This window comes from Nyctereutes procyonoides, unplaced genomic scaffold (genome assembly GCF_905146905.1).
Source record: "Nyctereutes procyonoides isolate TBG_1078 unplaced genomic scaffold, NYPRO_anot_genome, whole genome shotgun sequence".
Taxonomy (NCBI): Eukaryota; Metazoa; Chordata; class Mammalia; order Carnivora; family Canidae; genus Nyctereutes; species Nyctereutes procyonoides.
In genome coordinates this window covers 28,072,986-28,094,222 of record NW_026575042.1, presented here as the reverse complement: position 1 = coordinate 28,094,222, position 21,237 = coordinate 28,072,986, and the positions used below count along the sequence as shown (strand labels likewise).

General features: G+C 39.0%; 1 protein-coding gene across 1 annotated transcript in view; it reads right to left on the bottom strand.

Annotated features, from left to right (window-relative positions):
* Positions 1 to 21,237, bottom strand: part of COL6A5 (collagen type VI alpha 5 chain) — a 123,904-nt gene that overhangs the window by 23,377 nt on the left and 79,290 nt on the right. The window contains exons 26-36 of the mRNA XM_055320882.1: positions 20,982 to 21,032; positions 20,819 to 20,854; positions 19,019 to 19,081; positions 17,717 to 17,779; positions 15,035 to 15,070; positions 14,883 to 14,919; positions 11,157 to 11,168; positions 8,675 to 9,159; positions 5,953 to 6,046; positions 4,756 to 5,415; positions 2,052 to 2,142 (exon numbers count right to left, since the gene is read on the bottom strand). Of these exons, the coding sequence (XP_055176857.1) occupies positions 2,052 to 2,142; positions 4,756 to 5,415; positions 5,953 to 6,046; positions 8,675 to 9,159; positions 11,157 to 11,168; positions 14,883 to 14,919; positions 15,035 to 15,070; positions 17,717 to 17,779; positions 19,019 to 19,081; positions 20,819 to 20,854; positions 20,982 to 21,032 (1,628 nt within the window). The remainder of the gene's footprint in view (positions 1 to 2,051; positions 2,143 to 4,755; positions 5,416 to 5,952; positions 6,047 to 8,674; positions 9,160 to 11,156; positions 11,169 to 14,882; positions 14,920 to 15,034; positions 15,071 to 17,716; positions 17,780 to 19,018; positions 19,082 to 20,818; positions 20,855 to 20,981; positions 21,033 to 21,237) is intronic.

Below are 21,237 nucleotides of genomic sequence, written 5' to 3'. Positions count from 1 at the left end.
AATCTAAATTCATTTCAGTAAATTATTCATTATGATTTTTTATTATTAAAAAGTATAAACTGATAAACAATTCCCATTTATCTTTCATTTTCCCCCATCTGCTTATAGCCTAGTAACTACTAGTTTGGAATAAACCGAGTCTGATTTGCCACAGAGTTTTAGGTAAATAAGAAGAAACTCAATCATAGGTTATTTGGAACAAGCATATAATCTCTCAGATTGATGTCACTCCCCATAGAAAACAAAGAAAACAGATATTTAATTTTCCAAGGACTGCTCTGAAAAGAATAAGACTATATAAAACTTATCAACATCATATTTCTTAAAATGGTGTCTACATTTATATTCTTAGGAGTTTAAGAATTCTCTATGATAATTTGAGGATGTGTTTTTTTAGATGACGATAGAAAACACATTTGATATAAGTTGATATGCACCTTTATGTAATTTCAATGTCTTCATGTTCACATTTGTATTTGATACTACAGTTTGGCACTTGGGAATACTACTTTAACTGTTGGGAGTTAATGAAGAAAGGCAAAAAAACTCAAACATAATATGTGAATAATACATTCACACCAAGTTAAAGCCAAATGATATGACGACACATGATATGAATGACAATTCTGTAATAGTACAGGTGAAGACAGCAGTGAGGAATTAAGGTGTCATGTACAGAGTAGGCAAGCCAAAAGCAGGTGTACCTCGGCAACATGCATCATGTTTTACTTTTTTTTTTTTTATCAATAGGAACCATAATTTTTGTTTTTAGGAATTCTATCTTGACAAAGCAGAATCATCCATTATATTAAATTAGCACTTTAAATTTGTGTTTTACTGAGTCTGGTTGGATTCTATGCACATTTGTTTTAGTCTGATAGTTGCACAAGAACTATAAATACAGTATTTGCAGCTAGGTTTATGTTTGTATGTTTGAATAACATATATTTTATCTGCAGTTCTCTAAGAATTGATTTGCCTTTAAATGAATTTATGTCTTATTCAATGCTGGGAAATATTGCTTCACATGACATCAGTGCCATAGTGTTCTTCAGGTGTTGGCTACTGGACATTTCCTTGCTAAACTACCAAGTGAATGAAATCTGACATTATAGGAATATGTACTTGTATGAATTCTGAGCATGCATCATCTTGTCATTGTGCTTCTGGATATGTGTGAGATACCTTATCTGTTCTGAGAAACTCTTTCCTTAACTGCAATCTGAGAGGAAGAAAGTAATTATGGGCTTATATTTGGGCTTTTGCAAAGCTGCAGTTAGGGATCCAAGCTTGGTGAAATATAGAGAAGCAGAGAGAAACCAAAGGGCCATTCATTCTGTTTGAGGTTCAAGATTCATTCAGATTAATTATTTATATCGTTATTTAGGATACAATTTTAAGGAAAAAAATGCTTATATGTGCAATTATATTGTGGGGTCTTTTATGCTATCTTTTGGGGGGGTTGAAACAATGGATTGTACACAACCCCAGGCTTCAGGGAGATAAGACATTGTGATAAACTGTAATAAGTGCTTCCACAGAAGTATAAGAAGATACAAGAAAGTAAGGACTTTGAAAGTAAAAACGGGCCTCAAAGAGGAGACATCTTCCATCAGGGCCATGGACAATGGGTAAGATTTCACTGGAAGGAACAGAGTTCCAGGCAGTGTAACCCGAGACCCAGGAGGGTGAAGCAACCATTCATACAAGGCAGATAAGAGTCCAGTATGGCCAGAACTCAGTGCTGATGCTGGGGAAGGGTGGGAAGTGAGGTTGCAGTGGCTAAGCATATATTGTGGGTTCTATTCTGGGGTAGATCTCAATGTGGGAATTTCTCAGGAAACCATGAACTGAAAGGAAAAATTGTAATACAACTCATGAGGAAGTTACAGAAACATCAATCCAGAAAGCATGCTTGCTGTGTAGCTTCTGCTCCAGACAATGGAATACATGGGGAAGCCTTTAGAGACCTTATTAGCTTTCTCAACCTAATAACCTGCCATCAGTCCATTAACAGTCTCATAAATAAATAGAAGAGATTTCTAACTCACAGGAGATCACTGTTTTGATTATCTTCTTCTTCTGAATTGATGAGTCTACAGGTATTCTCAAGCACTGGTGGTGGATACTGATTGAATCCGCCTATTGAGAGAGCAAAGTTATAGTTAGGTTTTTAAATCAGAAATTACATTTGCTAAGGAAAAAAAAATCCCAGCAGGAATCTTTTTGAAGCAATCAATGTCACTAAGATATTTCAGCCAAACTTGGGGGGAGTGGAAACAGAAAACAGTAGTAACTAGAAACAACATTCAAAGCTTGGTTTTAGAGTGTTTTGCAGCCAAAGAATTGCTAGGCTCATAGAAAACATGCCTCATCAAATTGTTCATTTAAGGGTTAACTGTACCACAGGATTTCCACATGCTCAGGCTAATGGACTCTAAGGGAAATTTTATTCTGAATCTGTCAAGCTTATTTATTCAAGTTTATGCTAATGGATCAAACATAGAAAAGGTAGCATTTTATAATATGATGCTATTTCTATGCTTCTGTACCCATTAACACTGGTTTCCTAGGAGGAAAATGATCAAAGAAAAAAAAATTTTAGCTTACTGACATAAATAATATACCACATTGTGCCCTTCCCACTGTTGCTCTATGTTAAAAAGTGTATCATTATTTCTCCTCATTCAGGAAAATAGTTTTTAATTAAAGGAGGCTTTGGGCCACTGAATGATCCACAATTCCATGAAAATATCTTGGAGAATGTTTAGGGTTTTATAATAATTGTACTTTTCTCTAGTTCTAAGATGAGCATTTTTTCCCCATTCCTTTGAAATGAGATTAAGTCTTCTAATCAATTGCATTTGACAGCTGCCATTAGTAAAGTGGGAACTGTTATACTAGTGACATTGCCTGTGTATGTGGGAATATCAAATATGCCAGCAACAAAACTGATAGAATAAGGGTCAATAGTTTAGTAACAATTTCCAGAAGTGTTAGCAGAGAAATCTTTTAACCCCTATGAAACAAGTGGTTATGGGAAGGCACTGAACTAGGTGTATTTACCAACACTGTTCAGGTGGCAATCAAAAGCTAGCTCTAATCATCGCAAAGCCTAACTTAGGAGCCCAGCAAGACCAGCTTTGAATTGTTTTTATAGAGTCTTTTAAAAGTGCTGTGTCACCATCTATCTTGACAACATGAAGAATAATGTTGCACTGAACAAGATAGATCTCAGTGAATTGGAGTCAAGAAATAGCTCACAGGAGTCCAGTTTTGAGTGTAAAGAAGTTTTAGGAATGCCCCCACTAGTCTATTTCATACATATGCCCTGTTTATGCATGCACAAGAGTGACATTTGCTAGTCTAAAAGAACTCTGTTACTATAAAATACAATACTCTATTAGGCAAGTTGATATCAACATTAAATTGGAAGCACTTTTCTTTCTTTTTATATAATATAATGGTGTATCATACAATAGAAGGCATTTAAAGAAATAACATGATATTCCCAAGAATATTGGACTCTGCAATCAAATATGAGTTACAGCAAAAAGATCGAGCTTTCTCTGCAACGGAGAGGGAACTCTCAAGATACTATCATGATGGTGCTATTGGAGATTCCTCAAACACCAGGGCAACTTTGGAATTCAAAGAGTGGTGAGACTGGCTCCTACAGAACTTAGGTCTGAACCTGGTAGAGTCCCAGAAGGAACAGGTTCAGCCATGATTCTGTGGGATGCCTTAGAGTCAGGGTTTCTCAATTTCAGTGCTACTGACAATTTGGGCTGTATCTTTTTTTTTTCCTTCGGGAGGTATCCTGTGCTTTAGAGAGATGTTTAGCAGCATCCCTGGTCTGTATGCACTAGATGCTAGAATCCTCTCCCTCAGTTGTGACAAAAAAAAGTATCTCCAGACATTTCCAAATGTTTGGGAGGTAAAATCATCCTTAGTCAAGAACTACTGCTCTAGAGAGTTTCTCAAATCATTTGTGGGGAAGGTATTTTATTTCTAATCCTTTGCAGACTGATCCTTGTGGATTCCATCTTGTCATATGAGACAGAGTACACTTTCATGCACTTGCATGCTGAGGCAATGTCAAATTGCCTTAAAAGTTTATAGCTGCTTATTCTCAATCTCTGTATTTCTCGCTTGCAGATCAGTTTGTGGACTCTTGCCCATCCAACAGGTGACATTTTGTAGTGCATTGGCCTCAAGCCTTCCTACTCAAAGTGTCATTCTTGGACCAGAAGCATTGACATCACTGTTAGAAATGCAGAGTCTCAGGCTCCACCCTCTACAGGCTGAACCAGGATTTGAGTTTTAACAAGATTCCTATATGATTTGTATGCTTAAACTCCTTGGACTGTGCCATCTTTAAACCTTCATACAGGTCTCCAGGGTGTACCAAGGTTGAAAATAAACCAGGTGCAGTAGGGCAAACTTTCAATGTAAATGCTCATCAAAGAACTACTAAAACTTCTTTAGGTTAGCAGATGTGGCTCTAGAGACCTCCAATCACTCCGTGATTTTAGTGCTGAGATTTTGTGTAAAAGACACTTTCTCAAGAAAAAAGTCTCACCACATTATGGTAAAAACGGGGTATAATCAGGGTATGTCCCACCTCTCTCTCCCTCTCACCATCTAATTTGTATATTTGGGTTAGCTAGAGATTCAAAGATGTGTTAGGCTATCAATACTATTAACATACACCAATTTATTAAAACAAAGAAGAAAAACAAAACAATGACTTACGTCTGATATAGTAAACAAGTGGCTTTACAAACTTCGTAACATAATCCAGATCTGGTTTATGAATTCTCCCAAGCTGTATCAGATGGTGATCAAGTGGGTAGCTGGCTAACTCTTCCATGTCATCCTTATGTGTAAAGCCCAGGGAAACCACAAATATGACATAGCCTTGGCACTTGGCCCTCAGAGCTACCTTCTTCAAGAATTCCTTTCTCTCATGATACTCTCCAGCTAAGATCACAAAAATGACCTTGTGTTTTCTCAAGTTGGGCGTTTGTGGGAAGAGGTTCTCCACAGTCCACAGTAGGGTATGGCCAATGGTAGCTTCTCCTTTTAGCTGTTGGAGGGAAGTCTGGATATGCCTCTTCATTAGGACTCTGTCATTATAAGTTGTAAATCCAAACTCTGTTTTTACCACACCCTTCTTTTTCCTAGAAGTATCCCAAGGAGAATAGCTCAACAAGGCAATCCTATCACCTAAGTCTGAGATTCTTGGATCTGATGAAATGTTGAAGTTGTCAATCATAGAGCTCACCAAGGTTTTCACAGCCTTAAACTCATCATTTGCTATAGTCTGAGAACTGTCTAAGAGGAAAGCCACATCCATGTATGAATTTTCAGGTAGAAAAATCTCTTTGATGCAAACATTTGGAAAACATTTATCTGAAAACACATAGAGAGATTCATGATTGATTCAATGTCTGCACGACAAGACACTGTTGTTTGAGATATTTTTCAAGTGCTTTAGTGACTAATTATTACCAATAATTAATAAACTGATTATTTAAATTAATGAAGAATTTTCAATGTCCCAATATTTCTGTGGCCACTAGAATTGTGGCAATTTGGGAAAGTCTTTGTTGAAAGCAGATGTAGGTAGCATGTATGCTTGAAGTCTGTAAGTAATATCTAAACTCATTTAGAAAATGTTTTCAATATTTAGAGGTTTTTGATACACACTACCAAAATGTTCCCCAAAGAAAAGCCATATCAATTAGGATAGTATTTTAAACCAACTTTCACATTCTCTGGAAGCTCTAAATATTACAGAAATTGAAACCCTAACGTATGGTGTTAAAAGACTAGGAAACTTAAAATAAATCTACAATCAACACTAGAAATATCTGATAAAGCCAGATTTAATAACTCACCCAGAAGGCATTTAATTGTTTCAGCACAATAAATTTTCATGGGTCTTACCGTAGCAAAGTGTACAGTGTTGAAATTTTTCTAATGGCTCATACTTCCCATTTGGAGAAACTGGGATCACCTGGAATGTTCCAGTATTGTCAAACTGTAATGAAAAACAAGTATATTTGCTCATTTTCTTTCACCATTATCAGGGAGCCGTTGTGAACTCACTTTAAGGATTGGCTTGAAAAACGCCTAGCTAATCACCATTATCTTGCATTATAGCCCTTTGCTCTATTGAGTACATCTTTTCTCTCTCTCTCTCTCTCTCTCTCTCTCTCTCTCTCTCTCTCTCTCTCACACACACACACACACACACACACACAATCCTCCTTTTAAACAACACAAGGAAGTAATTCAACTATCAGCATCTTTATTTTATGATGAGAAAACTATCACACAATAACCATTAGATTCACCCACTGAGGCAAGCATTAAAATCTCACACTTATTTCCAATTCTGAAATTCTCATTGAATTTTATGTGCTTTTTTTTAAGATTTTATTTTTAAGTACCCATGTGTGTGCTCGCTTCAGCAGCACATATAATAATAAGTACCCATGTGTACTTAAGTACCCCATGTGTGAACTCAAACTCACAACCCCAAGATCAAGCCTCATGCCCTACTGACTGAGCCAGCCAGGTACCCCTATACGCTTCCGATTATGCACCAGCTGATAATGTGCCACACATCAGCTTCTGAAGTTGGATTCTGCAGAAATTTTGTTTACGTACAAGTTTCCCTTGGCTTCTTTAAGCAGTGATCCCAACTATTTCCACCCCCGATAACCCTATTTAGAAGAAGGTACATCTTTCAGATGTCAAGTAGATTTCCTCAATCACAAATTCTAATTTAAAAGTTTATTTCCAAAGATAGTAGACAAAAGATACTAAGTCTATTCAAAATTCTTGGTAGCACACAGTCTCATTTCGTCTGTCTCTTGGTTGCTTTTCTTGCTTCAATACTTACTGAGAGGTACAATATAGGGCATTCATTTATTCTTAATTCACTCATTCATTCAGTGAGTCAATAACTACTTATTGGCCATTTACTCTGTGTGAGGCACCATGGAAAGCAGATACCTTTATTACAATGAAAGAAACCTATCATTCCTGGGTGGTGATGAGGTATTTCTCAATCCACAGGGATATTTATGTTTTTTCCCCCTTCTTCCTTGGGAAGGTAAAGGGTTAGAAAAGTTACACCCTGTTTTTCTGTAAAACATTGAGTGAGCATTTGAAAATATTTATAATTACTCCAGCCTTTTAGTCAAAAAGTATTTACTACATTCCTTACTATTTTTTTTATGAAATTGGATGCTTTGGGTATTATTTTGTATTTGACCTTGTTTGTCTCCCATGGAAAGACTAAATGCTGCCTTGGTAAATCAAGGAAGTTTGTTCACAGGAATAAACCATATGCTCTTCATTCATCCATTCACTCATTCATTCATTCAATACATATTTATTGAATGCCTATAATGTTATAGATAGTATTCTAGATGCTGGAGATACAGAAATTAACAAAGCAGATAAAATCTCTACCTTACAGTCTAGTACAATAGGGACATATACCATAATACAACAAATAAGTAAATAATCTAGTATGTTGGGAGGTAGTCATTTTTGTAGACAAAACTTTGACTTCCTACAATCCTTTTTATCAGTTTATATTGTGACTTTCCCTGTGGCTCCTATATCCAAAAACTTCTTGGATGTGTCATGAGCAGATTGATTCTCTTCGTGTCATAGAGGGCCTCCATTTTGATTTTATTTTTTTTACAGTAGAAAGATGTATTTGTGTATATATTTAGACCTTTGTAATCTCTTGGACAACACAATAGCTTTACCCAGCTCCAGGAGCATGTAGTTCATGACTAATCTGAATATATTTAAAAACAGTAAAACAGTAGGTGGAGAAATTCTTCAGTTTTGGGGGGAGAGGAGGAAATATAGACTCCCATAAGAATCTGTTGATCCAAACCTCTCTTGTGTTCTTTTTTTTTTTAAGATTTTATTTATTTATTCATGAGAGACACAGAGAGGCAGAGACACAGGCAGAGGGAAGAGAAGCAGGCTCCCTGCAGGGAGCCCCATGTGGGACTCAATCCTGGGACTCTGAGATCATGCCCTGAGCCAAAGGCAGACGCCTCTCTTGTGTTCATATGTTCATTTACATTAAATGTTTTATACAACATTAGGGGTTCAAAGATCTCCTAAACTTCATCTATCATAAGTGAAAACCAGCTATTCAATGAGATATAGCAAGCAGAGGACAGATGTTAGAAACACCTGATCTGCAGGGGGCTGATAGAGTACCATATTTAAGTCCCCTTCAATCAGAAAAACCTTAGTTCAAATTTTGATTTAGTCATTTATTAGCTGTACAAAATTGGAGAAGTCACTCAAACTCTCTGGGCCTCAGTTTCCCTATTTTTAAATAGGGATAACAACATTCACTTCAGCAGTGGGTTATGAGTATGTATATAAAATTCTAGGGACAGTGCCTGGCACACAGTAGGAGCTGAGCAAATGGGCTGCTATTATTACTGACTACTGTTGTTATTACACATTGGATTTCATGGACTTTGGCAACAATATAGCTGGGAAAATTGCAGATGGGGTCAAGAGACCACATATCCAGCCCCCCCCCCCCCGCCCCACCACTGCCTACTATCCTTAACAGTACCACTATGTTAAACATAAAGAAGTTGCCAAGAGAAGTTCATACCTCAAAAGCCTCAAGGAAAATCCTTTCACTAAAAGCAAAGACTGCCGGACTGATATCTAGGGCATTAAATTCCATGGTGGCTGTGATGATGGATGACTGACTGGCTGCTTGTCCACTGCTGAAAAACACAGCAACTTTCCTCACATTGGCTCCCCCGTATGTCCGCTTGAAAATGTTCCGGGCCACAAACCTCATTGCATTACCAATGTCTTGGGCTTCTGTGGGAGGTCGATACTTTATCTGGGAAATAAGCTGGAGGAGCTGCTTCTTGCTATGGTAGTCTGACCAGCGGATGAGGTAGCTGGTGCCTGTGTCATAGGAAACCACAACAACTCTTGCTCCCACAAGGCAGTTACTTTCCCTGATTTTAAGGTCATTGACAATGGACGTGATGATGTCTCTCATTTCATTAAATCTCTGTTCAGAGACACCACTGGACTGGTCCAGGGCAAATACCAGCTCCGTTGGGTACACTGGACACTTTTCTGCAAACATAAAAAGCAGAAGTATGAAGTTATTTCACTGATCAAAAGTCCTTCCCCTTCCTTTTACTCCAGGGTTGAGGCTGGTTTACACCAAAGGCTAGGGAGTTGCAGGTGTTGCCTTTGGCTCTAGAACTAGAGGTAGGCATAAGTAATGCTTTGTTCATGTGAAGGTGTTGTAGAAGTCTGAGCATTCATATGTGGTGGTATGATGCTCAAACTTCACAGCCCTCAATCAGTCTGCTATTTAAAAGAAATTGAGGGGAGTATCTGTGCTGCTAGAACAGCTCTGAATCCTGATTGTGGTGGTAGTTACGTGAATCTTTGCAGGTGATGAAACAGAACTCACACAAAAAAAATGAGTTTTACTCTAAGTAAATTAAGAAATGAATAAAAGGATATTATGGCTTATTGAGGGTTTTGAAAGTTTACAGTCTTTAAAAATCTTCAGAAATGATCTACTAATAATGATAGAAGATTTTGATCCACTTATGCAAAAAATAATTCACTGAGTAGCATGCAGGGTGACATGCAGGGTGATGTACACTGAGACACATGCAAAGATGACCCAAATTCAAGACTGCCCTCAAGGAATCTACGCTGGGGAGGATCACTCCATGGAAAGGTACAGAGTGACTATTATTCTTTGTAAGCATTCAGAGGACAAAGAGGCTGTTTCCCAAGAAAGGGGCCCCCATGGAAGCTAGCTGTTAAATGAAAGCAAGGGCGGCTGGAAGAAGGGCCCAGCAGGACCACAGCAGGCTTGTAATGAGCTGTTATAAAAACGGAGCTGTCTGCAATTGTCTTCTGATGATTGAACTTTAGGAATCTCACAGGGATTGACTTATGTATCAAACCTAACTTTTCAAAGTACTATTAAAGTCTGAACACAGGAAGAGAAAAAAGGGATTATTTAAAAAACAAACACTCCCATATACAGAGGCTGCTCTATATTCTCAATCTGGCTAACTCCCCAAGCACATCAGACTCTAAATATCCCACACCCCAAACCACTGTTCTCAGCAATAGGAGAGGAAGGGTTGATTTAGAGATGTTTTGAATCGAGGAATTTTACACTGAAGAAAAAATATCAAAGCTAATGATGAACAACAAAATATGAAAAATTAAGTATTTTTCCCATCTTAGCCCTAGTACTAAAAATTATTGAAGAAGTGAGAGGCAAGTATCTTCAAAACTGACCTATTGCTACAGATTCTCCCAGAAAGCAGAACCAGTTTCTATTTATTTTTTCCTTTTCCTAGTGCCCAGCAGGATACCTGATAAATGCAATTCAAATCCAATTAAGTTTTATTGGGCACTTACATGTAAAAGGGTTTTTGGTGGGTTTTTTTGTTTGTTTGTTTATTTTTCAGAATTGAAATTAATGATGCCGAACTTTAGGATAAGCTCAAACTTTTGGGATAGGTCTCTATGGGTCTACTACAGCAGGCTTCTGGAAGACCAGGAGTTCTTGATGTTGACAACTGGCTTCAGAGGCAATGGAGTCCAAGAGACCTAAGGTGCTATGTGACACCCACTGTGGTCGAGGCCCCCAGAAGACCATCCACAGCAAGGTCAGGTTATAAGTGGTAGGCACTTGGTGAGATGAATGATGTGTGTGGGGGTCAGAGACAGGAAAGGAAACATCACCCATCCAAGAAGCCATTGTCCATAGGGTCAGCAAAGAGCAAGAAAATGGGGTCATTCAGAGACCCATTCCTGAATTCCCCAGCAAAGAGGGCCTATTCCATAAAGAAACTGAATTGTGAATGGAGATAGGACCTAGAAAGCACAACAGTGTAAAGGGGCTTAGGGCTGGGTGTCACTATTTCACAATCAGGTAGAAGCATGATATTGACAATTATAATCCCAAGATGGACGTGTCTGCATAGAAGGAAGAAGTCCTTTCTTCCATGGGACTGAGAGTTTCTTTCAAATTGGTCTTGTCAGAATGCAGTTAATTACTTCAGCAAGAATCACAGTATTGTAAGAATACTCACCTTTCCAACAGGCTATTAAAAAAGAGAGAGAGAAAGAGAGAGAAGAATCTGTTACATTTTGGCACACAGGCTAAAAATAATCCCCCAGAACAAAATTTCGGCAAAGCTTAATATTTTATTTGACCCTATTTGCAAATAAGGCTAATTCCTAAATTATAGGAAGCCAAGGTTAGAGGCCTGGGGAACACGTACACAGAATTTTATTAATGGGTGAACCTTCCTGACTTTTTGTCCTTGTGAGCCATGACCAGCAGACTTCAGCACAATCCCAGTTGAAATCTGAAACGCTGATCACTTGTTTTAGAAGCAGAATAGATGAGCCTCTGATTAAAAGGCAAGATAGCTCAAATTCAATTTGTTTTGTCTCTCTTCTTACAGCCTTGAGAGTCATTCAGCAAGGCAAGGCTAAAATATGAGGGCTTATTTTCCTCCCAGATGAACACCTTGGGAACCTCTCTTTTCCTGCAGAAATATGGGGGTTTCCAAATAAACTTGGTCTTTGCTAAAAAATACAGCTCCTGTGTTTGAGTGATATCCATATCTAGAGAGAGGAGGGAAAGCCCCCAAAGGATTTCTCCTGAGCAAAACAGCATCTGGTTTTTCTAAGTGATTTACTCTATAAGCAGGGGACCAATCAGAGGGAGATGTTGGTAAATCTTTAGAAAGCACTGGCCTGACAGTTTCCTTGCTCATTTTTCTCAGTTCTTAAAAAGCAAATGAGTCACTCTGATATAATAAAATATTTTATTAGCACTGGCAACAACCTAGCCTCCACCCTGCTGTCCCACAGCTCATGCTTTCTCATGTCACCCCTATTAACACCTTTTGATTGTTTTAACACTGTGGCTGCTGAGATGCTAACCACCACAGATGGGACTCAGAACCCACAGCGTTCTCTGCATCTCAAGGGCTGCAAAGGATCCCTTTTTCTCTGAGAACCTACATTTGTTAACCTTCAACCCAACTGTGAGGCTAGAAACACAGTCTCTAGAAACAGACACCCCTGTCTGGGTTTGAGTGTGACAAAACTGCTTGACTTCAGGGGAAACTACTTGATCTCTTTTAGTATGTTTATTTTTCCTAAAAAATCCTCTTTACTTATGCCCCCTCCTTCCAAAATTCTAATCATTTGGGCCCTCCTATTTTATTTGCAACTGACGGATCGGCTCCTAAGGTTAGCCCTCCTAAATCAGGGCTTTGATCAATGTACCCATTTATCTATCTGGTTACTGATCATGTGTTGATGGTCTTTTGGGCTGACATTTGAAGACTTAACTGCTTCAACTGGTGAAAGTGACCAATGTTTTATAGTTAATTGTTTTGTTTCAAGATGTTTTGTGAAAGTCACTTCTGCAAAAGCTGCTAGACAGGATGCTAAGCTGTAAAACAGTATGCTAGTGAGTTTTCGCCTTAGCTGTTCTAACTCCCTGTTTTCTTGTTGGAGACCTTGGCCCTGACTACCTACGTATCCAACTAACTCCTAACACAACCACCTATACTCCACATTCCTCTCAGCCCCCTAGAGCTCTTGTTTTATTCTGGGGGTAGGGTCTCAGTCACTGGCCTTCGTGCAGTGTTATAGGACTGAAAAGCAAACATGTTAGACCAGGAGCCCAACCCCACAGGGCCTCCATGATGTCACCTATAAAATGAGGCCCTCTGAATTAGCTCTAAAGATATGTCACCCAAATCCCATCTGGGTTCTGCATTCTGGAGTTCCATGCTTACCAATCAGCACCCTGTCTGGTTACAGAACCCACATTCCCCTGGCCCCCTAATTTTGCAGCTAACTCCTTTCATTCAGGGTTGGAAAACTGTCTTCAAATCACTAACCCTCAACAGGCCAGAGTTTATTTCCCCCACGACTTCCTCCTCCTTCATTCTTCCTTGGGAAGATACCTGTTGGTTTCCTGAGAACTCTCTTCCCCTACAATGGCTTTCCCTCTATTCTATGCCCTGCACCTGGGGCCCCAGACCCTGGTTCTCACTTCCTCTGGGTGCTGGAGAGCCTGGAGAGACGTTCTTGAGCAATGTCTTTCCACCCAGGTCCCTTCCCTTTGAATCTTCTGTCCGTTGGCCTTTTCTTGCTTCTTTTCAAGTTCCCCTCATTTGTGGGACTTTCTCATCTCTGTAATGCCACTGCTGTCCTTTGGCTCCACTTTTTCTGCTAAGATGTTTTCCTGGGTTCACCCCTTGGCTTTCTGTTTCCTTTTCTGTATTTCACATCCTTAGGACCTCACTTATCCCTGTGACCTTAAGGAGTGAAATGACTTCAACATCCCAGTCTCCTCTCTTGACTCTCACTTTTATTTCAGTCCATTTATTTAGCTGCCTGCTGATGATTTAATTTAGGGCCCACACAGCATTTCTCTGCCTCTAAAATGTTTAGAGTCATCCTATTTTCCTACCAAGAGATTCTCTTTCCCAGTTCCTCCTGCCTTCTCTTCCACAGTGGCACTAAGCCTCTCCTGCTCTGGCCTTACACATATCTCAAACTTGTTTTTGTTGTTGTTCTTTCCTTGCCTCACACTTGCAATGCCTACATTGTTATCCAATGATAGGTTAGGTCTCTCCAGTTTTCCCATCTTACATTCTTCTGACTGTGATTGTATAAGCCTCATTATAAGTCAAAATGGAAGCATGAAAAAAGACAAATCACCTAAAACTCTACCATTCTAATAAAGTAAGTTGTTACATTTCTCTACTTTTGCTTCTAGAACTTATTTTATGTACATATTTACCTATATGTAAAAATACTAAGAATCCAATATAATTTTCTCCTTTTAATGACAGTATTATTCATATTCTGATTGAATCTTAAAAAAAAAACATATCTGCTTGGTATTTGATTAGAAGATGATACACCGGGATCCCTGGGTGGCGCAGTGGTTTGGCGCCTGCCTTTGGCCCAGGGCGCGATCCTGGAGACCCGGGATCGAATCCCACGTCGGGCTCCCGGTGCATGGAGCCTGCTTCTCCCTCTGCCTGTGTCTCTGCCTCTCTCTCTCTCTCTGTGACTATCATAAATAAATTAAAAAAAAAAAGAAGATGATACACCATAGCCTAACTAGTCTCTAAGTGCAAGCAGTCTAAAGGTATTTTCATTCACTTTGTTTTAATGAATAATATTTCAACAACATATTTGACTATCATTTTTCTTTCTTTTGCTTTATGTCCTTGGGATAAGTTTTCACAAATGAAATCACTTGGCTTTTTCTACCTCATTTCCCTTCTTCATAACCAAAGACAATCTCTCTGTTGACTCCTGCTTTATTCCTCTTCTGAAATTATTCTCTTGCCTCTCCCCATCACTTCCCTCTAACTAGACTCAAGTAATCCCATCCAAGGAGACTTCATTGACTCAGTAACTAACTCAGCTGAAATCCCCAAGCTCATCCCTTTACACTATCCCTCACAGACCTTTGTACAAAATTGTTGTATTCATGTGAGCTAATTCACACAACTTTTGAGTTGGTTTCTAATTGTTTCCCATAAGCACATTTTCTCTCATATATGAATCACACTTCATGAGTCTTTTACTTATACCCTTTTCCTTCCCACCTTTGATGTGAGCTGTTCCTACAGCAAGTACTCGGGACAAGCCTGTTGTAGAGGACGCATGCCACCAGTGGATTCAGTTTACTGATTCTGCATACCCACACCACACCTCCTAAGAGCCCTCACCAATACACCAACTCCCTTGTTCCATGACACACAGATACTCACGACTATGGTCCCGCATGAACTGGATCAGATCACATTGCTGTAAATAAAAAAAGAAAAAGAGAACAGAAACATGAGCACAGCAACCTCTGAGTTGCCATATTTATTTGCTATTGGACTGGTTAGGTTTTCATTTGTGAATAAGGAATACGTACAGAATATACAGGCTTCCCTGCCATGCCTTTCATGCCCTAGGAAAACAAAACCAGAGCAAGTTATTGGTATGTAAATTTGAGTGACAGAACAAGAGTAAAGAAAAAAAAACCTTCATTCTTAAAAACACAGCTGGCAGAGAGCAATTAAATTATTCCTGAACTGGTAGATTACAATGCTATTTCCCTACTTAATCAAGGTGCAAACCTCTTTGTTTCAGTGTTAGATCAGTTAAGCTAATGTCTGCTCAGAGTGAACTGAATTACTTTTGTAGGTGAGAAGTAAAGAAACAAGTATTTCTTTCTTTTTTCTTTTTAAAGATTTTATTTATTTATGAGAGATACAGAGAGAAAGAGGCAGAGACATAGGTAGAGGGAGAAACAGGCTCCCTGCAGGGAGCCTGAGTGGGACTTGATCCCAGGACTCTGTGATCATGACCTGTCCCAAGGGCAGACGCTCAACCACTGAGCCACCCAGGTGCCCCAAAAGTATTTTTTAAAGATGTTTGTACTAAAGATATAACACTTAGAAGGTACTTCTCATGAGAAAACTTGAAATGTAAACAACAGGCTTCCCAAAGCATGCCACAAGGAGAGGAATTTATTGAGAATTCAGAGGTCCAGATGTATTACAAATCAAGCCATTTAAAATGCAGGTGGTAGCATACAACCTCTACATATGTGAAAGAACCAGAGACATTTTACAGGGCAAAATAGGCATTACACAAAAGAAGAGCATTACACCTAAGAGTAAGCTCATAAATGTGAGAGGTTATAAACAAAGGAGTACACATAATTGCCTGAAATGAATCAAGGAAGCTTCCTAAAAAAATGGCAATGCTTTTTTTCACAGCTTGAAATTTTCTCTTTTCCCCTTATTACTTCCTTTATCAGGATCAGCCTTCTCCTTGGCAGCGGTTCTTAACATGTTCAATGCACATAGGTCTCTTTGGGCAGCTGGTGAATCCTAGTATACTGGCTCCAGAAAATGCTATTACAAGCTTACACTCATACAATTTCACTGGCCTCAGAAGCTCAACCAGGGATGTCAGTCTAAGAACCCCTATTCTGAATGACAGCTGGGTCATCTGTACATCTAACCATCATCTATCAATCCATCCGTTGATCCATTGATCCATCCATCCATCCATCCATCCATCCATCCATCCATCCAACCATCCATGCATCAATCCACCTAATAAACAGTTAAATGTCTGCTGAATGCTGAGATGGCCCATTGTGTGCTGCTGGTGCTATCCAGAAGTGTGGCATCTATAATTCTACCCACTGGGAGCCCAGGTTCTTCCTGACCAGAATCAGGAAATTACATGTCTCACTAAGAGATGCAGAGTTTCATCCTTCCTTTTGTAGGCTATTACAGAAGACAGAAAAGAACGCACAGACATTTAAACAGAGAGAGGAAGTTTCTGACTAATAAATAGATAAGCAGCCCACATCTTACAGAGGATCAGAGCTCAGAGCATCTGTCCTAAAGGACAGAGTTGGAGAAGAATTTGAGCAAGCTCTTAAGCAGAGGCTGAGGATTGAAAGCTCAAGACAAAGAAGCTAATCTGATTCTAGCAGATCAGCAGGGCCCAAGTCAGAGAAGCTGTGTTCTGGCAGACCAGCAAGCTCAAGACAGTGAAACCATACTCTAGTGGACCAGTAGTGCCAAGCACTAGGCTGGGAAGATGCAGGATCCCCACATGGGAGCTCCAGAATCTGGAAAGGAGAGAAATCCAGACCAGATCAGCATGACTCAGAGACTAGGTTCTCACCCAGGAGGCTACATATTCACTAGTTCCTTAATGTGAAAGAAAAAGGATGTATTAGAGTATCCTTTACAGCCAGTTGACTCTCATTCTATTGTCATCCACAAAACATCCATGCTTTAGTTTTCTCTCTAGAAGATCCCAAGTCAAAGAACCCCTGCAGGTAGTCATAAAGCATTCAGAATGCACAAAACAAGATAAACTGTTTCTCCATGCTGTACACAATGCTTCCTGCACCTCCTACACAAACCCAGGTGTTGGCAACTTTTAGTTCTTACCCGATTATGCTCATCACGGGAGAGAGGTGTGTAAATAAATCATTATGATAACATGAGAGGCACTAAAATAGAGATATGGATGTTTCATCACTGGGAGATGTGCCTGACTCTGCCTGGGAATGCTTCCAGAGGCGACATTTCTCTTGCAGTGGAAGCATAGCGGGAAACTGCAGTTATATTTCCAAATCTCTCTGGAGTTCTACATTTTGAAGATGGGAAGGCAACAAGAGTGATTTGGGAAACCACCAACTTGTCTTGCATGATGGAATTTTGCCAGGACACCTTTATGAAGCTTATGCATTCCCATCCCTATTTTTAAGCTTTAGCTAAAAAAACAAAAACAAAAACAAAAACAAAAACAGTAACAGCTAATATTTGCATTGAGCTTTATCATTCACAGAGAGTGCTCACATTTGAGAACCTGATCTTCAGCTACCTTCTGAGGTAGTAGGACAGGATATGTCATCCCCATTTTGGAAGTAAACTGAGAGACCAGGTGACTGGCCCAAGGGCACACAGCTAGCAAGAAGCAGAATTTGGACTTGAACCCAGCGGTCTGACTTTAAATTCTGTACCCCTTCCAGGGAACATCCTAGAGACCAGTATAGGTTAGTTAGTTCTCATGGTGTACTTACTCTTCGTCCAGGAGGGCCTGGGGGTCCTGGAGATCCCTCCTCACCTTTCCGGCCAACAGTGAGCTGCAGATAGGAACATGATTTAGTTTTTACACTGTCTATCAAACTTTCTCAGTTTTAATGAGACTTTACAATTAAAAAACATTTTTTAAGGATTTTATTTATTTATCTAGAGAGCCCCGTGAGCAGGGGTAGGGGTAGAGGGAGAGGAAGAGAGAGAATTTCAAGCAGACTCCAGGCTGAGCACAGGCCCAACGTGCGGCTTGATCCCAAAACCCTGAGATCATGACCTGAGCTGAAATCAAGAGCCAGACACTTAACCCATGGAGCCACCCAGGCACTCCTTAGAAAAAAAAAATGTTTTTAAAGAAAGCAACTATTAATTCAAGTCAAGTAAATGCCTTACTTATAATATAAATAGCCATTCTTAACCATTGGAAAACATCCATTTCCCTCTTAGCCTCTCCATTTAGTAACATACTTTGCTCTGGCACTGGTTGTGCATTGGAATGTAAATTAGTCATAAACTAGGATTGGTACTAAAAAAAAACAAATATACTAGGGCACACAGAGATCTAATTAAAAACTTCCCATCTGCAAAGGATCAAATACAAAAAATAATTCTCCCCATACATAAAAGGATATGAGTGGGCGGTGCCATTCTCATGCTTCTGGGTGATGGATATGGATGCTAATGAAATTTGTCCAGCCAGATAGAAAATATCTGGCGAACTGCATCTCTTTCATGCTGATAATGACCACTGATATCATACTCACACTTCAAAATGAAAAGATGCTTGGCTCAGCGTTTTGTTTTTTAAAAAACTGTAACATTCTACTCTATGATAATTAGAAGATCTCAACAGCTTTCCTTAAAATGAATACTCTAGATGACCTTGGTTATGGGTAGTGGAATTGTCAGAAAACTCTCAGGGACACAGTGGGAAGAAGTCTGCTGCATTTCCATTCAGGGTTAATATTCTGGGCTTTAATGTGTCTTAGAAAATACTAAAGGCACTGACATTTCTTGGAACAGCCAGTTATCAATCTATAAATCTTTAAAATAGTTCAGATTCATGGAACCATAGAGAATTTTAGAGTTGAAAGTGATCTTTGGTGTCAAGTTCAAGTCTCATGTTATAGAAATAGAGACCCTGAAAAGGTGTGGTGAAGGTCACACAGTCAGGGAATAGCATTTCAGTGGCCTTAGGTTAGATCAATAATCCACATTTATTATTACAACACAAAAGCCAGAGTCTTCCAAGAAAACATCTATTATTTCTGCAATTATAGGTCACTTACTGATAATCCCCTATATCCTTTGGGTCCAGGACCTCCAGGAACTCCAGGATCACCAACATCACCCTAAAAATTAAGATATAAGAAATCAAGATATTAAAATATTTGCTATGAAAGAATAAAAATAATTTTCTCTAATATAATATTGAATTGATCTTATAACTATACTATATATTAAACAGTAAATGTCAACTTCTGTCTCTTGGAACGAAGTCATCAATACACTTAAATATTTCCCAAACTATTTTTAATTTTCTAAGAATACAAATATTTATGCATAAATATCAAGGCAATGGCTACCCAATCAGTTACTAAAAGTATCTAAAGAAAAAAATCCTTGAAAATCAGAGAAAACATATGGAGTATTAACTACAGAAAATACTAAATCATTAATTACTTCCTAAATTCATGAATCATTTCTGAAAAAGCTGAAGGTTAAAAAAATTTACTCTGATCTTGGTGAGAAATGAATTTTAGCACCTGTTTATCAAAAAACTAATTTCACATTTATCCCTAAATTGAAATATGCAAATTTTCTCCCTTTATTAGAAAATTGGTCTTCTATAATGAGAACTCTTATCCTAATAGTTTTTTATATATTTCCTTTTTGCACTCTTCTTTAGCTAAAGAAAGAATCTCTTCTGGTAAAATTCATCCATTAAAAGCATTTTTTAAAAAGATTTGATTTATTTATTCATGAGAGATACAGAGAGAGAGAGAGGCAGAGACATGGGCAAAGGGAGAAGCAGGCTCCCTTCAGGGAGCCCAGTGTGGGACTCTATTCCAGAACTCCTGGATCATGCCCTAAGCCAAAGGCAGACCCTCAACCACTGAGCCACCCAGGTGTCCCTAAAAGCTCTTTTAAGAGGATTCAAAAATTGACTGTTTTCCTATAGTTGATTTGATCTGTTTAGACATTCAATTTTTTGTAATCCATATTTTGTATTTTAATTTGAGCACCAACTATTGGAAGACACTCTTCTAGATGGGACACGTTAGAAAAAAAAAAAAAAAGGAAATCTTATCCCAGAATTCCAGTGTATAAGAACAGACATAACAGGACCCACTCGGACTGAAATGGAAGGTATGTCTGGTTGTAGAGCATGGAGGTGGATTTCAATCTGGGAGGCAATGAGGAATTCTGAAAACTGCTCAGGAGAGGAACATGAGTAGGTTACACTATGGAAGATACCGAGTGACAGTGGTGTTTGGGACTAACCGATGCAGTGAGAAGGTGGAAGTGGAGACCAATGAAAAGACTGTTGTCACCTTCCAGGTGAAGGGCAGTGAAGGCTACAATGATAAAGAACAGATAGCAATAGCAGAAGCCAAGAGTTTGGAATGAGACTCCCTGAGGCAGAGAAATCAAGAGGACAGAAGGACTAAACTCGAGAGGATATCTAGAGGTAGAGTTTCAAGACCAGGGATATCCAGCCATGAAGGACAGGACAATCTTTTTGAATTTAAAGATCCATAGTAGTTAAGTATGGTCCTTAGTTGGTGAAGCCCTGGCAAAACGATTGCCCTGCTTTTTGTTTTGTTTTGTTTTTTTCTTTAATCTTAATTCTCAAGTAGAAAGTTAAGATCATGGAAAATTTTTTTGAAGATTTTATTTATTTATTCACAGAGAGAGAGGCAGAGACATAGGCAGAGGGAGAAGCAGATTCCCTGTGGGGAGCCTGACATGGGACTCAATCCCAGGACACTGGGATCACGGCCTGAGCCAAAGGCAGACGCTCAACCACTGGGCCATGCAGGCCCCAAGGTCATGGTCATTTCGAAAGAAAGTCATGTGTACAGTACCTTTTGCCCCATATCTCCAGTGAATCCTCTTGGGCCCTACAATTTGCAGCAGAAAACATAAATAAATCAATAGACCACTTCTGCAGTATGATTGTTTCTTCTTGTATTACTTATTGCATCAATTGTTCCATCAATTAAAGAAATAATTGCTTTCCATATTTACCTTTACGCCCTTTCGTCCCATATGACCATAGCCTGGGATGCCATCATCTCCCTGTGAAAATATCAATTCATTTTAATTTCTCAAAAGTGAAACTTAGCCGCAATCTATACTGGTATCAGAAGAGAAGCACTGGGGACTTCCAGGTAGGGGGGCCTTATCATTGACCTTGAACTCTGGGGACATGCACATTGCTAAGTTCTCCTCATTTCCTGGTATGTAACCTGGTACTTTGGCCAGCTCTACTCTGTAAACACTG